The sequence below is a fragment of the Electrona antarctica genome, assembly GCF_951216825.1.
Source record: "Electrona antarctica genome assembly, chromosome: 8".
Lineage (NCBI taxonomy): Eukaryota > Metazoa > Chordata > Actinopteri > Myctophiformes > Myctophidae > Electrona > Electrona antarctica.
This window is the reverse complement of record NC_136789.1, coordinates 37,953,208-37,974,342: the sequence shown is the minus strand read 5'-3', so window position 1 is coordinate 37,974,342 and position 21,135 is coordinate 37,953,208. Positions and strand designations below refer to the sequence as shown.

Sequence of the window (21,135 nt, the reverse complement as noted above, 5' to 3'; positions counted from 1 at the left end):
CCAGAATGGAGAAGAGTCTGGGACGTATGGAGCGTTGTCCCGGTGTTTTTAGTGAAGTCCCATAGCTGGGGGGGTACGCGACTGTGGCTCAAGAGGTAGAGCAGGTCGTCCAATGATCCATGGGTCGGCGGTTCGAATCCCGGCTCCTCCTGTCTACATGTCGAAGTGTCCTTGGGCAAGACACTGAACCCCAAATTGCTCCCGATGTGCTGGTTGGTACCTTGCATGGCTTCCGCTGCAATCAGTGTATGAATGTGTGTGTGAATGGGTGAATGTAATGCACCATCTATGTAAAGCGCCTTGGATAAAGGCGCTATATAAATGCACCATTTACCATTTACCATTTGCATATATCCGTACTTCCCAGTAAAATCATTATTATTGTGCCACATGTGGCCACACCCGTTATGCGGTGCTCCAATCGCAGCACCACAACCTTCCGGCCAATCACAGCGCGCAATATCCGAGGACGCATTTTTGAGGACGTGATATCTAGAATAATTGTCTGTCTTAATCAGACAGACAGTGGGGACAGTTTGCCCTTTCAATTCTGTAATGTTTATTTGTGTGTGCGTGTGTGTGCGCGTGTGTGTGTGTGTGTGTGTGTGTGTGTGTGTGTGTGTGTGTGTGTGTGTGTGTGTGTGTGTGTGTGTGTGTGTGTGTGTGTGTGTGTGTGTGTGTGTGTGTGTGTGTGTGTGTGTGTGTGTGTGTGTGTGTGTGTGTCGCAGAGCGTCCAGTGGGGGTGTGGTCATAGACGATGAGCCTGGCCATGGCCCAGAGCGGCGGCGGGGGCGGGGCTCTGCAGTACGAGCCCGTGGCGGAGATCGGGGGCGGGGCCTACGGGACGGTGTACAAGGCGCGCCACGTGGAGAGCGGTCAGTTCGTGGCACTGAAGAGCGTGCGCGTCCAGACGGACCAGGACGGCCTGCCCATCTCCACCGTCAGGGAGGTGGCTCTGCTGCGGAGGCTGGACCAGTTCGACCACCCCAACGTCGTCAAGTAAGGACACATTAACCCTAACCCTAACCCACCCCAACGTCGTCAAGTAAGGACACATTAACCCTAACCCTAACCCACCCCAACGTCGTCAAGTAAGGACACATTAACCCTAACCCTAACCCACCCCAACGTCGTCATGTAAGGACACATTAACCCTAACCCTAACCCACCCCAACGTCATCAAGTAAGGACACATTAACCCTAACCCACCCCAACGTCATCAAGTAAGGACACATTAACCCTAACCCACCCCAACGTCGTCAAGTAAGGACACATTAACCCTAACCCTAACCCACCCCAACGTCGTCAAGTAAGGACACATTAACCCTAACCCTAACCCACCCCAACGTCGTCAAGTAAGGACACATTAACCCTAACCCACCCCAACGTCATCAAGTAAGGACACATTAACCCTAACCCACCCCAACGTCGTCAAGTAAGGACACATTAACCCTAACCCTAACCCACCCCAACGTCATCAAGTAAGGACACATTAACCCTAACCCACCCCAACGTCATCAAGTAAGGACACATTAACCCTAACCCACCCCAACGTCATCAAGTAAGGACACATTAACCCTAACCCACCCCAACGTCATCAAGTAAGGACACATTAACCCTAACCCACCCCAACGTCATCAAGTAAGGACACATTAACCCTAACCCACCCCAACGTCATCAAGTAAGGACACATTAACCCTAACCCTAACCCACCCCAACGTCATCAAGTAAGGACACATTAACCCTAACCCACCCCAACGTCATCAAGTAAGGACACATTAACCCTAACCCACCCCAACGTCATCAAGTAAGGACACATTAACCCTAACCCACCCCAACGTCATCAAGTAAGGACACATTAACCCTAACCCTAACCCACCCCAACGTCGTCAAGTAAGGACACATTAACCCTAACCCTAACCCACCCCAACGTCGTCAAGTAAGGACACATTAACCCTAACCCTAACCCACCCCAACGTCGTCATGTAAGGACACATTAACCCTAACCCTAACCCACCCCAACGTCATCAAGTAAGGACACATTAACCCTAACCCACCCCAACGTCGTCAAGTAAGGACACATTAACCCTAACCCTAACCCACCCCAACGTCGTCAAGTAAGGACACATTAACCCTAACCCTAACCCACCCCAACGTCGTCAAGTAAGGACACATTAACCCTAACCCACCCCAACGTCATCAAGTAAGGACACATTAACCCTAACCCACCCCAACGTCGTCAAGTAAGGACACATTAACCCTAACCCTAACCCACCCCAACGTCATCAAGTAAGGACACATTAACCCTAACCCACCCCAACGTCATCAAGTAAGGACACATTAACCCTAACCCACCCCAACGTCATCAAGTAAGGACACATTAACCCTAACCCACACCAACGTCATCAAGTAAGGACACATTAACCCTAACCCTAACCCACCCCAACGTCATCAAGTAAGGACACATTAACCCTAACCCACCCCAACGTCATCAAGTAAGGACACATTAACCCTAACCCACCCCAACGTCATCAAGTAAGGACACATTAACCCTAACCCACCCCAACGTCATCAAGTAAGGACACATTAACCCTAACCCTAACCTAACCCTAACCTAACCCGAACCCTAACCTAACCCACCCCAACGTCATCAAGTAAGGACACATTAACCCTAACCTTCACTTAATTTGGCCCACAGGTTGATATCAGAATACTGATATATACTGTGTGTTCCTCCAGGCTCATGGATGTGTGTGTGTGTGTATTGTTCCCTCCAGGCTCATGGATGTGTGTGTGTGTGTGTATTGTTCCCTCCAGGCTCATGGATGTGTGTGTGTGTGTATTGTTCCCTCCAGGCTCATGGATGTGTGTGTGTGTGTATTGTTCCCTCCAGGCTCATGGATGTGTGTGTGTGTGTGTATTGTTCCCTCCAGGCTCATGGATGTGTGTGTGTGTGTGTGTGTGTATTGTTCCCTCCAGGCTCATGGATGTTTGTGTGTGTGTGTATTGTTCCCTCCAGGCTCATGGATGTGTGTGTGTGTGTGTATTGTTCTCTCCAGGCTCATGGATGTGTGTGTGTGTGTATTGTTCCCTCCAGGCTCATGGATGTGTGTGTGTGTGTGTATTGTTCCCTCCAGGCTCATGGATGTGTGTGTGTGTGTGTGTATTGTTCTCTCCAGGCTCATGGATGTGTGTGTGTGTGTGTATTGTTCCCTCCAGGCTCATGGATGTGTGTGTGTGTGTGTGTGTATTGTTCCCTCCAGGCTCATGGATGTGTGTGTGTGTATTGTTCCCTCCAGGCTCATGGATGTGTGTGTGTGTATTGTTCCCTCCAGGCTCATGGATGTGTGTGTGTGTGTGTGTGTATTGTTCCCTCCAGGCTCATGGATGTGTGTGTGTGTGTGTGTGTGTATTGTTCCCTCCAGGCTCATGGATGTGTGTGTGTGTGTGTGTATTGTTCCCTCCAGGCTCATGGATGTGTGTGCGACCAAACGGACAGACCAGGAAACTAAAGTCACTCTGGTTTTTGAACACGTGGACCAAGACCTGAAGACCTTCCTGGACAAGGCCCCTCCCTCTGGCCTATCAGAGAGCTGCATCAAGGTAACAAGGCCCCTCCCTCTGGGTAACAACTAACAAGGCCCCTCCCTCAGGCCTGGCCCCTCCCTCTGGCCTATCAGAGAGCTGCATCAAGGTAACAAGGCCCCTCCCTCTGGGTAACAAGGCCCCTCCCTCAGGCCTGGCCCCTCCCTCTGGCCTATCAGAGAGCTGCATCAAGGTAACAAGGCACCTCCCTCTGGGTAACAAGGCCCCTCCCTCAGGCCTGGCCCCTCCCTCTGGCCTATCAGAGAGCTGCATCAAGGTAACAAGGCCCCTCCCTCTGGGTAACAAGGCCCCTCCCTCAGGCCTGGCCCCTCCCTCTGACCTATCAGAGAGCTGCATCATGGTAACAAAGCCCCCCCTCTGGCCCCTCCCTCTGGCCTGGCAGAAGTGCTCGCAGACGCCTCCCCGACCCTTTCTGAATATCTAGCAGGGTTGATATTTGGCTCTCTCGCCGACTGGACATCGTACAGTATGACCGCGGTCCGAGAAGGCACAGATCACTGTCTGTCTGTCTGTCTGTCTGTCTGTCTGTGACTGCATCGATAGATGATCAGATGATAATATATATAACCTTTATTCCTTGGGTAAATCCCTGTGTCATTAGCTATATTAGCCCAATATTGCTGTTATGCATTTCACTTGAATAATGTTGATTAACCGCATCAGAATCAACACTGCAGCAGCGCAACATTTTGGACCCGCTCTGTGTGTGATTGTAACATAACGTGTGCGTGTGTGTGCGTGTGCGTGCGTGTGCGTGCGTGTGTGTTTCAGGACATGATGAACCAGCTGCTGTGCGGCCTGGCCTTCCTGCACTCCAACCGTGTGATGCATCGAGACCTGAAGCCAGAGAACATCCTGGTGACCAGCCAGGGGACGCTGAAACTGGCCGACTTCGGCCTGGCACGGATCTACAGCTGTCACATGGCCCTGACCCCCGTGGTGAGATACAGTACAGTACAGTACAGTACAGGTACCAGTACAGTACAGGTACCAGTACAGTACTGTAAAATTGGAAATCTCCTTAACCCATGTCTAACCAATGACTAGTCTAAACTAAGTATCCACCCTAAACCTAACCTTAACCCATGTCTAACCAATGACTAGTCTAAACTACGTATGCACCCCATGCAGTTCTGGTCTCTCTGTCAGGGAGGACCATCCAACCTTGTTATATAAGATACAATGGGTTCTTGTGTTGCAGGTGGTCACGTTGTGGTATCGTCCTCCAGAGGTCCTTCTCCAGTCGTCCTACGCTACGCCCGTAGACATGTGGAGCACGGGCTGCATCTTCGCCGAGATGTTCAGACGCAAGTGAGTGACCAGAAAAATAACTGATGTGTGTGTGTGTGTGTGTGTGTGTGTGTGTGTGTGTGTGTGTGTGTGTGTGTGTGTGTGTGTGTGTGTGTATATATATATATATATATATATATATATATATATATATTAATGTCGTCTCTGACCTCTCATCTCCATGTTCTAACTTTAGTTTTAGTTTTGGTAAATAAACGCCCTACTCGTTCATACAAAAGCATCATATCTCACATTTAAATAGCGCTTTTATTCAAAGCTTCTTTTCACACACATTCATGGTGGAGGAAACCATGCAAGGCACCAAGCTGCACACCAGGAGCAATCAGGGGTTCAGAGTCTTGCTCAAGGACACTTCCACACTAAGGCCCTCATTTATTAATCAGGGGTTCAGAGTCTTGCTCAAGGACACTTCCACACTAAGGCCCTCATTTATTAACGCGGCGTACGCCAAAATATGGGTGCTCGCCGGAAGTACCGCAATTAATTAATCGTCATTTATCATTTCCGCAAAACCTTGAACTTGAACGTGAGCCAGGACAAAAATCACGTCCGGTCGGGAGCAGTCGTGGGCTTTGTCTTCTTTGTCCTCAGCTGACTTTCTGTCGTAGAAAAGCGGAGCAGCATTGTTTGACCATTGTTGTCACAGGCATCTAAACATATGTATTCACTCCTAAAATGTTTATATAAAACTTTATGTATAACAATTTACAATTTAGGCATTTAGCAGATGCATATGGGCTACATGTAGAAGAAAAACGTAAAGGAATACATCAATGATGTGTCATATGAAATTGGTAGAAGATTTCCAATTTTACAAGCAATTAAAATCGCGCAATTAAAAACAATGTTGCAAGCTAGATGCTTAAGCCATTTAAACATTGTTTTGCATGATTTGACTGCCTGTGCTGGAATATTGTCATGACGGGAGGTTGAGTAGTGTAGAGTGAACTGCTGCAGCCACGGAGAGTCAATACAAGTCTATCCTAATCTACAGCTACCATGTCTTTATGGAGAGTCAATACAAGTCTATCCTAATCTACAGCTACCATGTCTTTATGGAGAGTCAATACAAGTCTATCCTAATCTACAGCTACCATGTCTTTATGGAGAGTCAATACAAGTCTATCCTAATCTACAGCTACCATGTCTTTATGGAGAGTCAATACCAGTCTATCCTAATCTACAGCAGGCCCATGTCTTTATGGAGAGTCAATACAAGTCTATCCTAATCTACAGCTACCATGTCTTTATGGAGTGTCAATACAAGTCTATCCTAATCTACAGCTACCATGTCTTTATGGAGAGTCAATACCAGTCTATCCTAATCTACAGCTACCATGTCTTTATGGAGAGTCAATACAAGTCTATCCTAATCTACAGCAGGCCCATGTCTTTATGGAGAGTCAATACAAGTCTATCCTAATCTACAGCAGGCCCATGTCTTTATGGAGAGTCAATACAAGTCTATCCTAATCTACAGCTACCATGTCTTTATGGAGAGTCAATACCAGTCTATCCTAATCTACAGCTACCATGTCTTTATGGAGAGTCAATACAAGTCTATCCTAATCTACAGCTACCATGTCTTTATGGAGAGTCAATACAAGTCTATCCTAATCTACAGCTACCATGTCTTTATGGAGAGTCAATACAAATCTATCCTAATCTACAGCAGGCCCATGTCTTTATGGAGTGTCAATACAAGTCTATCCTAATCTACAGCAGGCCCATGTCTTTATGGAGAGTCAATACAAGTCTATCCTAATCTACAGCAGGCCCATGTCTTTATGGAGAGTCAATACCAGTCTATCCTAATCTACAGCAGGCCCATGTGTTTATGGAGAGTCAATACAAGTCTATCCTAATCTACAGCAGGCCCATGTGTTTATGGAGAGTCAATACAAGTCTATCCTAATCTACAGCAGGCCCATGTCTTTATGGAGTGTCAATACAAGTCTATAGTCTAATCTACAGCAGGCCCATGATTTTATGGAGAGTCAATACCAGTCTATCCTAATCTACAGCTACCATGTCTTTATGGAGAGTCAATACCAGTCTATCCTAATCTACAGCTACCATGTCTTTATGGAGAGTCAATACAAGTCTATCCAAATCTACAGCAGGCCCATGTCTTTATGGAGAGTCAATACAAGTCTATCCTAATCTACAGCAGGCCCATGTCTTTATGGAGAGTCAATACAAGTCTATCCTAATCTACAGCAGGCCCATGGCTTTATGGAGAGTCAATACAAGTCTATCCTAATCTACAGCAGGCCCATGTCTTTATGGAGAGTCAATACCAGTCTATCCTAATCTACAGCAGGCCCATGTCTTTATGGAGAGTCAATACAAGTCTATCCTAATCTACAGCAGGCCCATGTCTTTATGGAGAGTCAATACCAGTCTATCCTAATCTACAGCAGGCCCATGTCTTTATGGAGAGTCAATACAAGTCTATCCTAATCTACAGCAGGCCCATGTCTTTATGGAGTTACGGTAGGCTATATGCAATCTCCTCCTGTTTAAGGGTAAACCCGACGCGTCGCTCGAATGCCAAATGTGCCGTGCCAGCGCAAGTGCAGGGGACATCGCAGATAGGTAGGCTAACCCAGCCAGCCCACCTCCACCAGTACCATCTATAGGTAGGCTAACCCAGCCAGCCCACCTCCACCAGTGCCATCTATAGGTAGGCTAACCCAGCCAGCCCACCTCCACCAGTGCCATCTATAGGTAGGCTAACCCAGCCAGCCCACCTCCACCAGTGCCATCTATAGGTAGGCTAACCCAGCCAGCCCACCTCCACCAGTGCCACATGAGGCTGGTTTAGGCTGCACATTCATATAATTGACAGCCCAGCCACTGCAGCGACTAGCGAGGCAAATAGATTGTCATATAGGTGACGGTCACGGTGTCATGGACGGACCACAGTGATACAGACAGACAGCCAGGACAGCTGAGAGTCAGGAGATGCACCTATTTGCAAAACAGCTCTGTGTGTGTGTGTGTGTGTGTGTGTGTGTGTGTGTGTGTGTGTGTGTGTGTGTGTGTGTGTGTGTGTGTGTGTGTGTGTGTGTGTGTGTGTGTGTGTGTGTGGCGCCTTGGATAAAGGCACTATATAAATGCACCATTTATCATTTACCTTTAACACAATACCCATGTCAGCCTATGGCCTCTAGATGGCAGCAAACTCCCACCGTTGGCTCTTTCTGAGTGTTTTAAAATGTGTATCCAGGTGCTTCTCAGAACATTAGAATATTGTGGAAAAGTTCATTTTCTTCCATAATATAATTCAGAAAGTGAAACTTTCATGTATTCTAGATTCATTGCGCATAAAGTGAAACATTAAATCTTGATGATTATGGCGTACAGCTCATGAAAATAAAAATAAATCCTATCTGAAAATATTAGAATATTTCATGAGACCACTACAAAAAACATGTTACAAAACACAATACAGACCATCTGAAAAGTATGTTAATTTATGCACTCAATACTTGGTCTGGGCTACTTTTAAACCAATCATTTCATCAATGGGGCGTGGCATGTAATTAATGACATCAATGGGGCGTGGCATGTAATTAATGACATCAATGGGGCGTGGAGGGGGTTCCAGGTGGTCCCCAGGACCCCCAGGGGTCCCTGAGGGGGTTCCAGGTGGTCTCCAGCTAAATGATGGAGAGTTGGTAACCAAATGGACCCTTATTATCTATAGATCGTTGACTCTTGAGAGCGTAAATTCCGTAAAATGAAACCAAGTATTCATTAATTTTATGCTCTCAAGAATTTCATTTTTTTCTGCGCGCGTGCAGAAACAGTAATCAGTGGTTCTCAAAGTGAGGTCTTATCACTGAGCCAGCAGCATTATCACTGAGCCATTATCACTGAGCCATTATCACTGAGCCATTATCACTGAGCCATTATCACTGAGCCAGCAGCATTATCACTGAGCCATTATTACTGAGCCATTATCACTGAGCCATTATCACTGAGCCATTATCACTGAGCCATTATCACTGAGCCATTATCACTGAGCCAGCAGCATTATCACTGAGCCATTATTACTGAGCCATTATTACTGAGCCATTATCACTGAGCCATTATCACTGAGCCATTATCACTGAGCCATTATTACTGAGCCATTATCACTGAGCCATTATCACTGAGCCATTATCACTGAGCCATTATCACTGAGCCATTATCACTGAGCCATTATCACTGAGCCAGCAGCATTATCACTGAGCCATTATCACTGAGCCAGCAGCATTATCACTGAGCCATTATCACTGAGCCATTATTACTGAGCCAGCAGCATTATCACTGAGCCATTATTACTGAGCCAGCAGCATTATCACTGAGCCATTATTACTGAGCCAGCAGCATTATCACTGAGCCATTATCACTGAGCCAGCAGCATTATCACTGAGCCATTATCACTGAGCCATTATCACTGAGCCATTATCACTGAGCCAGCAGCATTATCACTGAGCCATTATCACTGAGCCATTATCACTGAGCCATTATCACTGAGCCATTATCACTGAGCCATTATCACTGAGCCATTATCACTGAGCCATTATCACTGAGCCAGCAGCATTATCACTGAGCCATTATCACTGAGCCATTATCACTGAGCCATTATCACTGAGCCAGCAGCATTATCACTGAGCCATTATCACTGAGCCATTATCACTGAGCCAGCAGCATGATCACTGAGCCATTATCACTGAGCCATTATCACTGAGCCATTATCACTGAGCCAGCAGCATTATCACTGAGCCATTATCACTGAGCCAGCAGCATTATCACTGAGCCATTATCACTGAGCCATTATCACTGAGCCAGCAGCATTATCACTGAGCCATTATCACTGAGCCAGCAGCATTATTACTGAGCCATTATCACTGAGCCATTATCACTGAGCCATTATCACTGAGCCATTATCACTGAGCCAGCAGCATTATCACTGAGCCAGCAGCATTATCACTGAGCCAGCAGCATTATCACTGAGCCAGCAGCATTATCACTGAGCCATTATCACTGAGCCATTATCACTGAGCCATTATCACTGAGCCATTATCACTGAGCCAGCAGCATTATCACTGAGCCATTATCACTGAGCCAGCAGCATTATCACTGAGCCAGCAGCAGTTCATGTGACAGAGAGGTCAAAGTTGAACAAACGTTGAGCTATAATAGAAATAGGTCAACAATACAAATAGTTAGTTTGTTGTGGATTCATTTATTCTGAATGCGTGGCCCTCCAGTGACCTCCAGTGACCTCCAGTGACCTCCACAACATGACCGGAACTACTTAAATATTAGGGATGGAGCTCGTTCATTTGTATTGATAAGGAGCACCTTATCGAGCTGTACTGTACTGTACTGTACTGTACTGTACTGTACTGTACTGTACTGTACTGTACTGTACTGTACTGTACTGTACTGTACTGTACTGTATCTTATCGAAACGATACATTCTGAACAGAACCAGTATCTTTTACTAGATAATGTAGTTTCCCGGGACAGCGCTGGTTTGCAGGTATCAATACACTTTTAGACCCACATGTTTGTTCCAGCATGGATGATACATTTATTTATTGATCGCCTCTTGTCTTGATTGTTTAAACATGACGTCATGGACCGCTATGCTCCATAACAGGCTTGATAAGCCCAAAGCTTCTGGGATGTATGGGCTGTCAATCAGATAGGACTTTTCTGATTGGATGTATAGGGCTGTCAATCAGATAGGACTTTTCTGATTGGATGTATAGGGCTTTCAAACAGATAGGACTTTTCTGATTGGATGTATAGGGCTGTCAATCAGATAGGACTGTGGATTTACGGGCTGTCAATCAAGGCCAGAAAGTCGTTTTTTGCCACTCAGTAGGCGTTCCCGCATGATGATGTCACGCGCATACCCTCTATTGGCCTTATTGCTTTATCAACTAGCAGATTATACACATTTATACGTCTATGTTAACATGTACAATCTCTTTATTAACTAGCAGAATTATATGTCAACATGTTAACATGTACAATCTCTTTATTAACTAGCAGAATTATATGTCAACATGTTAACATGTACAATCTCTTTATTAACTAGCAGAATTATATGTCAACATGTTAACATGTACAATCTCTTTATTAACTAGCAGAATTATATGTCAACATGTTAACATGTACAATCTCTTTATTAACTAGCAGAATTATATGTCAACATGTTAACATGTACAATCTCTTTATTAACTAGCAGAATTATATGTCAACATGTTAACATGTACAATCTCTTTATTAACTAGCAGAATTATATGTCAACATGTTAACATGTACAATCTCTTTATTAACTAGCAGATTTATATGTCAACATGTTAACATGTACAATCTCTTTATTAACTAGCAGATTATACACATTTATACGTCTGTTAACATGTACAATCTCTTTATTAACTAGCAGTTTATATGTCAACATGTTAACATGTACAATCTCTTTATTAACTAGCAGATTTATATGTCAACATGTTAACATGTACAATCTCTTTATTAACTAGCAGATTATACATATTTATACATCTATGTTAACATGTACAATCTCTTTATTAACTAGCAGATTTATATGTTAACATGTACAATCTCTTTATTAACTAGCAGATTATACATATTTATACGTCTATGTTAACATGTACAATCTCTTTATTAACTAGCAGATTTATATGTCAACATGTTAACATGTACAATCTCTTCATTAACCGTTTCCGTCCATCCGACGTGTCAGCACGTCCTAGGGGTCCCAATCGACGCGTCCTAAAGACGTGTGAGGACGTCCTAGCGCATCCTCAATGATACAGGGCGAGATAAGAATATTCTGAATTTGTCCCTTTTTTTTATTTGTCAGTTCGCCTCTCGGCTACCGTATGCTCCGCTCTGTCCCCATGTTAGCTTATCATTGAGTTAGCCGTCTCTCCTAATCCAGGGCGCTTTCCGTGGTGTTGAACGGATCGATATACTGGCGCTTCATTTCTGCTCCTCATCCGTCTCTCCCGCAAAATATGAACGCTTTTTGGATCATATGTTAACATGTACAATCTCTTCTGTTCAGACCGTTGTTTTGTGGAGAATCGGAAGTGGACCAGCTGGGAAAGATATTTGAGTGAGTATGAAGAACAACCAATACAATGTAAAACAATAACAATACAAAAGAATCTGTCTTAATCCATTAAGACCTGGGGATCCGATTCTACAAATGTCCTTTCTGAAAAAACTACGTTGGTAGTTCTCAAACTATTTAATGTCCAGGACCCCCAAGATGAAATATATTTGGCCGCAGAACCCCATCTGAACATATGTTGTTCCACGGAACCCCCCAGAACCCCCCCCCCCCCCCCCCCCCAGAACCCCCCAGAAGCAAAGATACCAGTTAAAAACTCGCTCTGAACGAATATTATATTCAAAGATTGCGCCACATTTTCAAGATTTTTCAAAAAAGCAGATCTACAAGAACTTGTAGATCTGCTATTTTTCAATAGCTAAACTGAAGTTTAAAATGATGGTTAGTGGATAAAAAGTGGATAAAAGTTACAAGGTCTTAATGGGTTAATTCTGTGTGTATTCCACGTAACGTGTCATGATGTGCATTTCATTCTCATTGGATAACGTGTGGTGTGTAACGCGTCATGTGACTGTATCTCATTCTCATTGGATAACGTGTGGTGTGTAACGCGTCATGTGACTGTATCTCATTCTCATTGGATAACGTGTGGTGTGTAACGCGTCATGTGACTGTATCTCATTCTCACTGGATAACGTGTGGTGTGTAACGCGTCATGTGACTGTATCTCATTCTCATTGGATAACGTGTGGTGTGTAACGCGTCATGTGACTGTATCTCATTCTCATTGGATAACGTGTGGTGTGTAACGCGTCATGTGACTGTATCTCATTCTCATTGGATAACGTGTGGTGTGTAACGCGTCATGTGACTGTATCTCATTCTCATTGGATAACGTGTGGTCATGTGACTGTGTATTTCAGCCTCATTGGATTACCACGAGAAGAGGAGTGGCCGAGTGATGTCACGCTAAAAAGAAAAAACTTCCCCCCTTATTTTTCTCGACCAATCACAGACTTTGTTCCGGAGATAAACGAACAGGGGGCACAGCTGCTGCGGGTAAGGATTCATTTATTAACCCAAATTCAAAACTATATGGGGTGAATTTTAACACCCCGATCGCCCAGGAGACGAAGACGAAGTCTATTGATATGAAAACGGATCGCATCGCTCCACAGCCTAGGAGCGCCTGTTGCGCAATCCTCGATGTTGCGTAACAGTGAGACGTCATCGAAAATGTCCCCCCCCCCCCCTGTTTAGCCGACGAGAACGAAAATCTTAAAACGTTAATAACTCGCGATCTAATCCCGTCCAATTCTAAGAAAAGATCCTGTGTTAGACGCCCCCCGGCTGTCCAGTCGCTAGTCGATTTAATCATACCTCCCGTTGTCCATCACATCCAGAGTGTTTAATCATACCTCCCGTTGTTGTCCATCACATCCAGAGTGTTTAATCATACCTCCCGTTGCATCCAGAGTGTTTAATCATACCTCCCGTTGTTGTCCATCAGCATCCAGAGTGTTTAATCATACCTCCCGTTGTTGTCCATCACATCCAGAGTGTTTAATCATACCTCCCGTTGTTGTCCATCGCATCCAGAGTGTTTAATCATACCTCCCGTTGTTGTCCATCAGCATCCAGAGTGTTTAATCATACCTCCCGTTGTTGTCCATCACATCCAGAGTGTTTAATCATACCTCCCGTTGTTGTCCATCAGCATCCAGAGTGTTTTAATCATACCTCCCGTTGTTGTCCATCGCATCGAGAGTGTTTAATCATACCTCCCGTTGTTGTCCATCGCATCCAGAGTGTTTAATCATACCTCCCGTTGTTGTCCATCGCATCCAGAGTGTTTAATCATACCTCCCGTTGTTGTCCATCAGCATCCAGAGTGTTTAATCATACCTCCCGTTGTTGTCCATCGCATCCAGAGTGTTTAATCATACCTCCCGTTGTTGTCCATCAGCATCCAGAGTGTTTAATCATACCTCCCGTTGTTGTCCATCACATCCAGAGTGTTTAATCATACCTCCCGTTGTTGTCCATCAGCATCCAGAGTGTTTAATCATACCTCCCGTTGTTGTCCATCACATCCAGAGTGTTTTAATCATACCTCCCGTTGTTGTCCATCGCATCGAGAGTGTTTAATCATACCTCCCGTTGTTGTCCATCGCATCCAGAGTGTTTAATCATACCTCCCGTTGTTGTCCATCAGCATCCAGAGTGTTTAATCATACCTCCCGTTGTTGTCCATCAGCATCCAGAGTGTTTAATCATACCTCCCGTTGTTGTCCATCACATCCAGAGTGTTTAATCATACCTCCCGTTGTTGTCCATCAGCATCCAGAGTGTTTAATCATACCTCCCGTTGTTGTCCATCGCATCCAGAGTGTTTAATCATACCTCCCGTTGTTGTCCATCACATCCAGAGTGTTTAATCATACCTCCCGTTGTTGTCCATCACATCCAGAGTGTTTAATCATACCTCCCGTTGTTGTCCATCGCATCCAGAGTGTTTTAATCATACCTCCCGTTGTTGTCCATCAGCATCCAGAGTGTTTAATCATACCTCCCGTTGTTGTCCATCAGCATCCAGAGTGTTTAATCATACCTCCCGTTGTTGTCCATCACATCCAGAGTGTTTAATCATACCTCCCGTTGTCCATCGCATCCAGAGTGTTTTAATCATACCTCCCGTTGTTGTCCATCGCATCCAGAGTGTTTAATCATACCTCCCGTTGTTGTCCATCGCATCCAGAGTGTTTAATCATACCTCCCGTTGTTGTCCATCAGCATCCAGAGTGTTTTAATCATACCTCCCGTTGTTGTCCATCGCATCCAGAGTGTTTTAATCATACCTCCCGTTGTTGTCCATCACATCCAGAGTGTTTTAATCATACCTCCCGTTGTTGTCCATCACATCCAGAGTGTTTTAATCATACCTCCCGTTGTTGTCCATCACATCCAGAGTGTTTAATCATACCTCCCGTTGTTGTCCATCAGCATCCAGAGTGTTTAATCATACCTCCCGTTGTTGTCCATCACATCCAGAGTGTTTAATCATACCTCCCGTTGTTGTCCATCGCATCCAGAGTGTTTAATCATACCTCCCGTTGTTGTCCATCAGCATCCAGAGTGTTTAATCATACCTCCCGTTGTTGTCCATCACATCCAGAGTGTTTAATCATACCTCCCGTTGTTGTCCATCAGCATCCAGAGTGTTTTAATCATACCTCCCGTTGTTGTCCATCGCATCGAGAGTGTTTAATCATACCTCCCGTTGTTGTCCATCGCATCCAGAGTGTTTAATCATACCTCCCGTTGTTGTCCATCGCATCCAGAGTGTTTAATCATACCTCCCGTTGTTGTCCATCAGCATCCAGAGTGTTTAATCATACCTCCCGTTGTTGTCCATCGCATCCAGAGTGTTTAATCATACCTCCCGTTGTTGTCCATCAGCATCCAGAGTGTTTAATCATACCTCCCGTTGTTGTCCATCACATCCAGAGTGTTTAATCATACCTCCCGTTGTTGTCCATCAGCATCCAGAGTGTTTAATCATACCTCCCGTTGTTGTCCATCACATCCAGAGTGTTTTAATCATACCTCCCGTTGTTGTCCATCGCATCGAGAGTGTTTAATCATACCTCCCGTTGTTGTCCATCGCATCCAGAGTGTTTAATCATACCTCCCGTTGTTGTCCATCAGCATCCAGAGTGTTTAATCATACCTCCCGTTGTTGTCCATCAGCATCCAGAGTGTTTAATCATACCTCCCGTTGTTGTCCATCACATCCAGAGTGTTTAATCATACCTCCCGTTGTTGTCCATCAGCATCCAGAGTGTTTAATCATACCTCCCGTTGTTGTCCATCGCATCCAGAGTGTTTAATCATACCTCCCGTTGTTGTCCATCACATCCAGAGTGTTTAATCATACCTCCCGTTGTTGTCCATCACATCCAGAGTGTTTAATCATACCTCCCGTTGTTGTCCATCGCATCCAGAGTGTTTTAATCATACCTCCCGTTGTTGTCCATCAGCATCCAGAGTGTTTAATCATACCTCCCGTTGTTGTCCATCAGCATCCAGAGTGTTTAATCATACCTCCCGTTGTTGTCCATCACATCCAGAGTGTTTAATCATACCTCCCGTTGTCCATCGCATCCAGAGTGTTTTAATCATACCTCCCGTTGTTGTCCATCGCATCCAGAGTGTTTAATCATACCTCCCGTTGTTGTCCATCAGCATCCAGAGTGTTTTAATCATACCTCCCGTTGTTGTCCATCGCATCCAGAGTGTTTTAATCATACCTCCCGTTGTTGTCCATCAGCATCCAGAGTGTTTTAATCATACCTCCCGTTGTTGTCCATCGCATCCAGAGTGTTTTAATCATACCTCCCGTTGTTGTCCATCAGCATCCAGAGTGTTTTAATCATACCTCCCGTTGTTGTCCATCGCATCCAGAGTGTTTTAATCATACCTCCCGTTGTTGTCCATCACATCCAGAGTGTTTTAATCATACCTCCCGTTGTTGTCCATCACATCCAGAGTGTTTTAATCATACCTCCCGTTGTTGTCCATCACATCCAGAGTGTTTAATCATACCTCCCGTTGTTGTCCATCAGCATCCAGAGTGTTTAATCATACCTCCCGTTGTTGTCCATCAGCATCCAGAGTGTTTTAATCATACCTCCCGTTGTTGTCCATCACATCCAGAGTGTTTAATCATACCTCCCGTTGTTGTCCATCAGCATCGAGAGTGTTTAATCATACCTCCCGTTGTTGTCCATCACATCCAGAGTGTTTAATCATACCTCCCGTTGTTGTCCATCACATCCAGAGTGTTTAATCATACCTCCCGTTGTTGTCCATCACATCCAGAGTGTTTAATCATACCTCCCGTTGTTGTCCATCACATCCAGAGTGTTTAATCATACCTCCCGTTGTTGTCCATCACATCCAGAGTGTTTAATCATACCTCCCGTTGTTGTCCATCAGCATCCAGAGTGTTTAATCATACCTCCCGTTGTTGTCCATCACATCCAGAGTGTTTAATCATACCTCCCGTTGTTGTCCATCACATCCAGAGTGTTTTAATCATACCTCCCGTTGTTGTCCATCACATCCAGAGTGTTTTAATCATACCTCCCGTTGTTGTCCATCACATCCAGAGTGTTTAATCATACCTCCCGTTGTTGTCCATCACATCCAGAGTGTTTAATCATACCTCCTGTTGTTGTCCATCAGCATCGAGAGTGTTTAATCATACCTCCCGTTGTTGTCCATCACATCCAGAGTGTTTAATCATACCTCCCGTTGTTGTCCATCACATCCAGAGTGTTTAATCATACCTCCCGTTGTTGTCCATCACATCCAGAGTGTTTAATCATACCTCCCGTTGTTGTCCATCACATCCAGAGTGTTTAATCATACCTCCCGTTGTTGTCCATCACATCCAGAGTGTTTAATCATACCTCCCGTTGTTGTCCATCACATCCAGAGTGTTTTAATCATATCCAGAGTGTTTAATCATACCTCCCGTTGTTGTCCATCAGCATCCAGAGTGTTTAATCATACCTCCCGTTGTTGTCCATCACATCCAGAGTGTTTAATCATACCTCCCGTTGTTGTCCATCACATCCAGAGTGTTTTAATCATACCTCCCGTTGTTGTCCATCACATCCAGAGTGTTTAATCATACCTCCCGTTGTTGTCCATCACATCCAGAGTGTTTAATCATACCTCCCGTTGTTGTCCATCACATCCAGAGTGTTTTAATCATACCTCCCGTTGTTGTCCATCACATCCAGAGTGTTTTAATCATACCTCCCGTTGTTGTCCATCACATCCAGAGTGTTTAATCATACCTCCCGTTGTTGTCCATCACATCCAGAGTGTTTAATCATACCTCCTGTTGTTGTCCATCAGCATCGAGAGTGTTTAATCATACCTCCCGTTGTTGTCCATCACATCCAGAGTGTTTAATCATACCTCCCGTTGTTGTCCATCACATCCAGAGTGTTTAATCATACCTCCCGTTGTTGTCCATCACATCCAGAGTGTTTAATCATACCTCCCGTTGTTGTCCATCACATCCAGAGTGTTTAATCATACCTCCCGTTGTTGTCCATCACATCCAGAGTGTTTAATCATACCTCCCGTTGTTGTCCATCACATCCAGAGTGTTTTAATCATACCTCCCGTTGTTGTCCATCACATCCAGAGTGTTTAATCATACCTCCCGTTGTTGTCCATCACATCCAGAGTGTTTAATCATACCTCCTGTTGTTGTCCATCAGCATCGAGAGTGTTTAATCATACCTCCCGTTGTTGTCCATCACATCCAGAGTGTTTAATCATACCTCCCGTTGTTGTCCATCACATCCAGAGTGTTTAATCATACCTCCCGTTGTTGTCCATCGCATCTAGAGTGTTTAATCATACCTCCCGTTGTTGTCCATCAGCATCCAGAGTGTTTAATCATACCTCCCGTTGTTGTCCATCAGCATCCAGAGTGTTTAATCATACCTCCCGTTGTTGTCCATCACATCCAGAGTGTTTTAATCATACCTCCCGTTGTTGTCCATCACATCCAGAGTGTTTTAATCATACCTCCCGTTGTTGTCCATCACATCCAGAGTGTTTAATCATACCTCCCGTTGTTGTCCATCACATCCAGAGTGTTTAATCATACCTCCTGTTGTTGTCCATCAGCATCGAGAGTGTTTAATCATACCTCCCGTTGTTGTCCATCACATCCAGAGTGTTTAATCATACCTCCCGTTGTTGTCCATCACATCCAGAGTGTTTAATCATACCTCCCGTTGTTGTCCATCACATCCAGAGTGTTTAATCATACCTCCCGTTGTTGTCCATCACATCCAGAGTGTTTAATCATACCTCCCGTTGTTGTCCATCAGCATCCAGAGTGTTTAATCATACCTCCCGTTGTTGTCCATCACATCCAGAGTGTTTAATCATACCTCCCGTTGTTGTCCATCACATCCAGAGTGTTTAATCATACCTCCCGTTGTTGTCCATCAGCATCCAGAGTGTTTAATCATACCTCCCGTTGTTGTCCATCAGCATCCAGAGTGTTTAATCATACCTCCCGTTGTTGTCCATCACATCCAGAGTGTTTAATCATACCTCCCGTTGTTGTCCATCACATCCAGAGTGTTTAATCATACCTCCCGTTGTTGTCCATCACATCCAGAGTGTTTAATCATACCTCCCGTTGTTGTCCATCAGCATCCAGAGTGTTTAATCATACCTCCCGTTGTTGTCCATCACATCCAGAGTGTTTAATCATACCTCCCGTTGTTGTCCATCGCATCCAGAGTGTTTAATCATACCTCCCGTTGTTGTCCATCACATCCAGAGTGTTTAATCATACCTCCCGTTGTTGTCCATCGCATCCAGAGTGTTTTAATCATACCTCCCGTTGCATCCAGAGTGTTTTGGCTACATTTAGCTGCTCAACATCCGGTCCGTCGGGAAAGGGGTCAATTGCTATAAATCGATTGGGCGCTATGATGTAATGGATTAAATAACCCTTAACTTAACTATGATGTAATGGATTAAATAACCCCGGGCAATTAGATTGATAACGATTCGCGTGTTACTCTTGTTTACCCCCCACAGGAAATGCTGACCTTTGACCCTGTGAGGAGGATCTCTGCCCTCAACTCTCTAGAACATCCTTATTTCCATGACGACGACACAGTGACTCAGAGCAACGGCTGAACAATGTCAGGGAAACGTCTTGTCTTTCTATGTTTTAGACGTGACTCTATGTTCCTTCAGTCTTTCTATGTTTTAGACGTGACTCTATGTTCCTTCAGTCTTTCTATGTTCTAGACGTGACTCTACGTTCCTTCAGTCTTTCTATGTTTTAGACGTGACTCTATGTTCCTTCAGTCTTTCTATGTTTTAGACGTGACTCTACGTTCCTTCAGTCTTTCTATTTTTTAGACGTGACTCTATGTTCCTTCAGTCTTTCTATGTTTTAGACGTGACTCTACGTTCCTTCAGGGAAACGTCTTGTCTTTCTATGTTTTAGACGTGACTCTATGTTCCTTCAGTCTTTCTATGTTTTAGACGTGACTCTACGTTCCTTCAGTCTTTCTATGTTTTAGACGTGACTCTATGTTCCTTCAGTCTTTCTATGTTTTAGACGTGACTATGTTCCTTCAGTCTTTCTATGTTTTAGACGTGACTCTACGTTCCTTCAGGGAAACGTCTTGTCTTTCTATGTTTTAGACGTGACTCTATGTTCCTTCAGGGAAACGTTTTGTCTTTCTATGTTTTAGACGTGACTCTATGTTCCTTCAGGGAAACGTCTTGTCTTTCTATGTTTTAGACGTGACTCTATGTTCCTTCAGGGAAACGTCTTGTCTTTCTATGTTTTAGACGTGACTCTATGTTCCTTCAGGGAAACGTCTTGTCTTTCTATGTTTTAGACGTGACTCTATGTTCCTTCAGGGAAACGTCTTGTCTTTCTATGTTTTAGACGTGACTCTATGTTCCTTCAGGGAAACGTTTTGTCTTTCTATGTTTTAGACGTGACTCTATGTTCCTTCAGGGAAACGTTTTGTCTTTCTATGTTTTAGACGTGACTCTATGTTCCTTCAGGGAAACGTCTTGTCTTTCTATGTTCTAGACGTGACTATGTTCCTTCAGTCTTTCTATGTTTTAGATGTGACTCTACGTTCCTTCAGTCTTTCTATGTTTTAGACGTGACTCTACGTTCCTTCAGTCTTTCTATGTTCTAGACGTGACTCTACGTTCCTTCAGTCTTTCTATGTTCTAGACGTGACTCTATGTTCCTTCAGTCTTTCTATGTTTTAGATGTGACTCTACGTTCCTTCAGTCTTTCTATGTTTTAGACGTGACTCTACGTTCCTTCAGTCTTTCTATGTTCTAGACGTGACTCTACGTTCCTTCAGTCTTTCTATGTTATAGACGAGACTCTACGTTCCCTCAGTGGCATTACGGCATTTCCAGGATTCATCAACGACCTCCAGGCTCGTCCGCCGTGGCGGTGGGATATCGGTCTTTATATAATATAACCTGGTGCACCCAAAATACATTCCTTCCTTGATTGATTGATT

General features: G+C 44.6%; 1 protein-coding gene across 2 annotated transcripts in view; it reads left to right on the top strand.

The window, feature by feature from the left end:
- The window catches only part of cdk4 (cyclin dependent kinase 4), a 23,904-nt gene extending 2,769 nt beyond the window's left edge, over positions 1–21,135 (top strand). The window contains exons 2-9 of one of the 2 annotated variants that reach the window (XR_013790590.1): positions 729–999; positions 3,468–3,603; positions 4,378–4,545; positions 4,808–4,917; positions 12,014–12,064; positions 12,946–13,081; positions 19,667–20,236; positions 20,685–21,135. Coding sequence is in view for 1 of the 2 variants with exons in the window: in XM_079507652.1 (XP_079363778.1) it covers positions 758–999; positions 3,468–3,603; positions 4,378–4,545; positions 4,808–4,917; positions 12,014–12,064; positions 12,946–13,081; positions 19,667–19,768 (945 nt within the window). In the remaining variant the exon portion in view is untranslated. Of the gene's footprint in view, positions 1–728; positions 1,000–3,467; positions 3,604–4,377; positions 4,546–4,807; positions 4,918–12,013; positions 12,065–12,945; positions 13,082–19,666; positions 20,253–20,684 lie in introns of those variants that run through there. The other variant, XM_079507652.1, reaches the window with a different exon arrangement.